This window comes from Lampetra fluviatilis, chromosome 55, assembly GCF_964198595.1.
Source record: "Lampetra fluviatilis chromosome 55, kcLamFluv1.1, whole genome shotgun sequence".
Classification (NCBI taxonomy): Eukaryota; Metazoa; Chordata; class Hyperoartia; order Petromyzontiformes; family Petromyzontidae; genus Lampetra; species Lampetra fluviatilis.
In genome coordinates this window covers 5,771,070-5,777,574 of record NC_136329.1, presented here as the reverse complement: position 1 = coordinate 5,777,574, position 6,505 = coordinate 5,771,070, and the positions used below count along the sequence as shown (strand labels likewise).

At 54.6% G+C, this 6,505-nt stretch overlaps 1 protein-coding gene across 2 annotated transcripts in view; it reads left to right on the top strand.

Annotated features, from left to right (window-relative positions):
• Nucleotides 1-293: 293 nt before the first annotated feature.
• Nucleotides 294-6,505, top strand: part of LOC144949864 (uncharacterized) — an 11,920-nt gene continuing 5,708 nt past the window's right edge. The window contains exons 1-2 of one of the 2 annotated variants that reach the window (XM_078879854.1): nucleotides 294-403; nucleotides 4,963-5,088. In XM_078879854.1, the coding sequence (XP_078735980.1) occupies nucleotides 5,004-5,088 (85 nt within the window). In that variant the 5' untranslated portion in view covers nucleotides 294-403; nucleotides 4,963-5,003. Of the gene's footprint in view, nucleotides 404-4,886; nucleotides 5,089-6,505 lie in introns of both variants that reach the window. The other variant, XM_078879853.1, reaches the window with a different exon arrangement.

Here is a 6,505-nt window from a genome sequence, read left to right as displayed (position 1 = left end):
ACCGAAAGAACCAAGAAGATGAATCCCTGCATAATATTTTATTATGTTTTATTTTTATTATTTTATTATTTCCCTTCTACGTGACTTTACCGAAAGAACCAAGAAGAAGAGTGAGTTAAATAAAAGCGTGTAAAAAATCAACCCCGGACCTCCATTCTCCTGCAGGGGCCCAGGCAGTACCGCTCTAGCTCCTGACGGGCAATTGGCAGCCTCTCTCCACTCGCCGCACCCGCTGACGGTTTCCTGTCCGTCCCCTTCCGCTTTGTGTGTGCCGCGTCTTGGTCTGCATCTTGTCGCCTGGGGGGGGGGGGGGTCGCTGCGTCTCGCGCTGCATCTTGTCGCCCGCTGGGTTGGAGTAACGGAGCTGGAGACTCAAGAGACGCGGGGAGAGACAGAGAGACAGGTAGAGAGCGGTGGTGCAGTGGTTAGCGCACTGTGTGTGTGTGTGTGGAGTGGTGGTGCAGTGGTTAGCACACTGTGTGTGGGGAGTGGTAGTGCAGTGGTTAGCGCACTGTGTGTGAGTGGTGAGTGGTGGTGCAGTGGTTAGCGCACTGTGTGTGAGTGTGGAGTGGTGGTGCAGTGGTTAGCGCACTGTGTGTGAGTGTGGAGTGGTGGTGCAGTGGTTAGCGCACTGTGTGTGGGGAGCAGTGGTGCAGTGGTTAGCGCACTGTGTGTGTGTGGGGAGCGGTGGTGCAGTGGTTAGCGCACTGTGTGAGTGGGGAGTGGTGGTGCAGTGGTTAGCGCACTGTGTGTGAGTGTGGAGTGGTGGTGCAGTGGTTAGCGCACTGTGTGTGGGAGCGGTGGTGCAGTGGTTAGCGCACTGTGTGTGTGGGGAGCGGTGGTGCAGTGGTTAGCGCACTGTGTATGTGTGTAGAGAGCGGTGGTGCAGTGGTTAGCGCACTGTGTGAGTGTGTGGGGAGTGGTGGTGCAGTGGTTAGCGCACTGTGTGAGTGGGGAGTGGTGGTGCAGTGGTTAGCGCACTGTGTGCGAGTGTGGAGTGGTGGTGCAGTGGTTATCGCACTGTGTGTGGGGAGTGGTGGTGCAGTGGTTAGCACACGGTGTGAGTGGGGAGTGGTGGTGCAGTGGTTAGCGCACTGTGTGAGTGTGTGGGGAGTGGTGGTGCAGTGGTTATCGCACTGTGTGTGGGGAGTGGTGGTGCAGTGGTTAGCACACGGTGTGAGTGGGGAGTGGTGGTGCAGTGGTTAGCGCACTGTGTGTGAGTGTGGAATGGTGGTGCAGTGGTTAGCGCACTGTTTGTGTGAGTGTGGAGTGGTGGTGCAGTGGTTAGCGCACTGTGTGTGTGTGGGGGGAGTGGTGGTGCAGTGGTTAGCGCACTGTGTGTGTGTGGGGGGAGTGGCGGTGCAGTGATTAGCACACTGTGTGTGAGTGTGGAGTGGTGGTGCAGTGGTTAGCGCACTGTGTGTGTGTGGGGAGTGGTGGTGCAGCGGTTAGCGCACTGTGTGTGGGGGGGGGGGGAGTGGTGGTGCAGTGGTTAGCGCAGTGTGTGTGTTGGGAGTGGTGGTGCAGTGGTTCGCGCACTGTGTGTGTGTGGGGAGTGGTGGTGTAGTGGTTAGCGCACTGTGTGAGTGTGGGGGGAGTGGTGGTGCAGTGGTTAGCGCACTGTTTGTTTGTGTGTAAGTGGTGGTGCAGTGGTTAGCGCACTGTTTGTGTGTGGGGAGTGGTGGTGCAGTGGTTAGCGCACTGTGTGTGTGGGGAGTGGTGGTGCAGTGGTTAGCGCACTGTGTGTGTGTGTGTATGGGCAGTGGTGGTGCAGTGGTTAGCGCACTGTGTGTGTGTGTGGGGGGAGTGGTGGTGCAGTGGTTAGCGCACTGTGTGTGTGTGTGGGGAGTGGCGGTGCAGTGGTTAGCGCACTGTGTGTGTGGGGGGGGAGTGGTGGTGCAGTGGTTAGCGCTACGAACCCGGTGACCCGGGTTCGATTCCGGCTCACCACCGGTGACGATTGTCTGAACCGGTCCTGGGCCTCCCCTAGGTCGACTCAGCCTCAAACGAGTTCCCGGTGCGGTTGTGCAGTAAACATCGCCACTGGGAAGACAAAGGCGGCCGGGCGTGGTGGTGCTGGCCACCCACCCCCTCTGTGTGTGCCACAGTGCCGGTAGCCTTCATAAGTTCTGCTGCTACTCGCTACTAACAGCACTTGCCCCTATAGTCTGTTAGAGGCTACACGGGGGATCTTTGTGTTAGTGTGTGTTAGTGTGCGTGTGCTAGTGTGCGTGTGTGTGTTAATGTGTTAAATCACAAATCACTATTTAACTCCATCAATAAAGTAACCTGCAGCGCCACACCTATTACCATCATTAGGGGAAAAAACGTTGATTCAATCTCCGACCCCCAGGAACAGGTTTGCAGATTTGCTGAGCATTTCTGTGAGGTCCTGGGGGAGGGGAAATCCCTCACCCAGGAAAACATCATGGCACAAAGTAAGGATGACCCTGCTGAGGCTGCGGTGCCTCAAATATTGGAAGAGGAAGTCACCCCCTGTGAGTGGCTGTCTGAAGTGCCATCTGTTGACGAAGTACTTAAGGTGATCCAGAGTCTGAGACCAGGAAAGGCACCGGGCAGAGATGATCTCCAAAGCGAAATGCTGAGGGAGGGTGGCGTTTGTGCACAGACTGCCCTTTATGACATCAAAACAACAGTCTGGACCACTGGACGGGTTCCGCAGGATTGGAAGAATGCCCTGGTGGTCCCCATCTTTAAGAAGGGAGACCGCACAGACTGTAACAACTACAGTGGCATCTCACTCCTCAGTGTGCCGGGAAAGGTCATGGCAAGGATTATTCAACATCGCCTTGCCAGGAACTCTGAGGAGAGGCTTGCGGAGCCCCAATGTGGTTTCAGGAAAGGGTGGACCGGCACAGATGCCATATTTTCTGTCCGTTTGCTACAGTAGAGGTGTAGGGAATTCCAACAAGACCTACATCTCTGGTTAATTGACCTGGTCAAGGCCTATGATACCATCAGTAGGCCTGGGCACTGGGTTGTTCTTCGTGCTTTCGGAGTCCCTGACTCTCTGCTCACGCTCATTAAGGACCTTCATGATGGTGAGTTGGCCCGGGTAAAACGACGTGGCCGGGAGTCAGAGCCATTCCCTGTACACCTTGGGGTGCGACAGGGATATCCTCTGGCTCCAATATTATTTAACATCAATTTAGACTAAGTAGTTCGTGAAGCCTTAAGTAGTTGTACCGGAGGAATTTCCATCTGGTACAGATACAATGGGAGACTGATCGATGCCCGGGTGCGGTCAAGGGATGGCTCCCTATTGGTCAACTACATTATGTATGCCGATGATCTGATAATGGCCGCTCACTCAGAGGAGGAGTTGGAGGCGCTGCTGCTGAAACTGGAGTGTGCCACTAAGAGGTGGGGCCTTACCATCAGCCCCACCAAAACTAAGCACCTGCCTGGGTATTTTGTACCATCGGGCACTCCACCCCCACAACTCCCAATCGGTGATGGGGCAGTTGTGGAGAGAGTGGAGAGTTTCCCATACCTGGGCAGTGTGCTCATGACCGGCTCCGGTTTAACAGCAGAGGTCTCACTCCGAATCAGTCGAGCGGCATTATCTTTTCATCGGTTGCGTAACGCTGTGTGGAAGCTACCTGGTCTGTCGCTCCGCACGAAGCTTTGGGTCTTCTCGGCCACAGTCATTCACTCCCTTCTCTATGCTTGCGAAATGTGAGCCCCCCTAATGGAACATCTTCGCCGGTTAGAAACATTTAGGCTGGCCTGCCTACGATCAATCCTGGGTTTTAACCAGGCTGGATTGTGTGAGCTCACAAATCCTCGAAAGATTTGGACAAAGTCCCATCGGTGAGTTCCTCCGGCAGGCAAGGCTGCGTTGGCTGGGTCATGTAGCCCGCATGCCCAATCACCGCATGCCCAAACAGCTTTTGTTCGGCCGGATCGAGGGGGCTAAACAGGCGCGGCACGGGCTAGAGAAGAGATGGAGTGATGTGGTACAGGAGGATGTGGAGCTGAGTGGACTTGCCGATGACTGGTACCAGCGGTGTCAAGATCGGCCTCAGTGGAGGAGGCTCGTGAAGGACGCTACTGGGCAGTTGGAGGCAGTCGCCCTCCAACAACAACGGAGGGTGGAGGAGCGACGCTCACAACAACGAGCGGAGCGCCGGGTGGCTAAAGCACAGCAAGTTGGCACAGTAGGGGGCACAGGTGGTGCATCAGCCAGTCATCTCGGTCATCTCAGTCAGTCGACCCGTGGCACCTGCTGGGTCTGCCCCGTGACCTCCTGCCAGCGGGCGTTCGACACTTCACGTGGCCTCAAGGTGCACATGGCCTGGCACAAGCGTCGTGGTGACGTCACCGCCACTTAGTGGCGAACAATGGTTGTTGTTAGTGTGTGTGTTAGTGTGTGTGTGTTAGTGTGTGTGTGTTAGTTTTAGTGTGTGTTAGTGTGTGTTAGTGTGTGTGTTAGTGTGTGTGTGTTAGTGTGTGTGTTAGTGTGTGTGTTAGTGTGTGTGTTAGTGTGTGTGTGTTAGTGTGTGTGTTAGTGTGTGTGTGTTAGTGTGTGTGTTAGTGTGTGTTAGTGTGTGTGTATGTGTGTGTGTGTTAGTGTGTGTTAGTGTGTGTGTATGTGTGTGTGTTTGTGTGTGTGTTTGTGTGTGTGTGTTAGTGTGTGTGTATGTGTGTGTGTATGTGTGTGTGTGTTAGTGTGTGTGTATGTGTGTGTGTATGTGTGTGTGTATGTGTGTGTGTGTTAGTGTGTGTGTATGTGTGTGTTAGTGTGTGTTAGTGTGTTAGTGTGTGTCTATGTGTGTGTGTGTTAGTGTGTGTGTGTTAGTGTGTGTGTGTGTGTCTACGCTGTCTAAATTGTCGTCTGAGATTCCGTGTCGCCTGCCTCTCAGATGGCTTCATTCGTCAAATCTCCTCCTCCACCTCCTCCACCACCTCCACATCCTCCACCTCCGCTCATCAAACAAGAGGCTGATGATGATGAGGAGGAGGAGAGCCCAGAGCCGGGGATGAGCCCTCACCTCGCGGTGAAACGTGAAGACGCCGCCGCTGACGACGACGACGACGACGATGAAGGAGCGGCAGCGGCAATCGGTGAGAGCTCTCGGCTCGTCTCCTGCCGCCATCATCAGCCGACTTGGACCAGGGGCGGTGCGACCGTGAGCCTCCTGAGAGAGACGCCCAGACCCAGGGATCGAAGCCAGCGTCTCAGTGTCTCTGGATCGGTCATTATGAACTCCCTGAGAGACGGAGAGAAACACCCACACCCAGGGATCGCACCCAGCGTCTCAGTGTCTCTGGATCGGTCATTATGAACCCCCTTAGACGGAGAGAGACACCCAGACTCAGGGATTGAACCCAGCGTCTCAGTGTCTCTGGATCGGTCATTATGAACCCCCTGTGACGGAGAGAGACACCCAGACCCAGGGATCGAACCCAGCGTCTCAGTGTCTCTGGATCGGTCATTATGAACCCCCTGAGACAGAGAGAGACACCCAGACCCAGGGATTGAACCTCGCATCTCAGTGTCTCTGGATCGGTCATTATGAACCCCCTGAGACAGAGAGAGAGACACCCAGACCCAGGGATTGAACCCAGCGTCTCAGTGTCTCTGGATCGGTCATTATGAACTCCCTGAGACAAAGAGAGACACCCAGACCCAGGGATTGAACCCAGGGTCTCAGTGTCTCTGGATCGGTCATTATGAACTCCCTGAGAGACAAAGAGAGACACCCAGACACCAGGGATCGAACCCAGTGTCTCAGTGTCTCTGGATCGGTCATTATGAACCCCCTGAGACAAAGAGAGACACCCAGACCCAGGGATCGAACCCAGCATCTCAGTGTCTCTGGATCGGTCATTATGAACCCCCTGAGACAGAGAGAGACACCCAGACCCAGGGATTGAACCCAGCATCTCAGTGTCTCTGGATCGGTCATTATGAACCCCCTGAGACAGAGAGAGACACCCAGACCCAGGGATTGAACCCAGCAACTCAGTGTCTCTGGATCGGTCATTATGAACCCCCTGAGACAGAGAGAGACACCCAGACCCAGGGATCGAACCCAGCGTCTAAGTGTGTCCCTCGCCGCTATAAATGTCCACACGATGACGATGATGACGACGACGATGACGACAATGTTGATGACGTCGATGATGATTATGACGATGATGATGACGACGATGATGATGATGACGATGATGACGACAATGACGACGATGATGACGATGATGACGAAGACGATAAGGTTATCCTGCCACTTTGTTTGTGCTGCTGTCGTGATGGGCAGCGCCGCTTCTGACCAACGACGACATCACTTAGTGGGGTCCTACAGCTGGCAAGAGTGGAAAATAGTGGGTCTCTGTGTGTCTCTATGGGTCTCTGTGTGTGTCTATGGGTCTCTGTGTGTCTCTATGGGTCTCTGTGTGTGTCTATGGGTCTCTGTGGGTCTCTGTGTGTGTCTATGGGTCTCTGTGGGTCTCTGTGTGTCTCTGTGTATCACCATGGGTC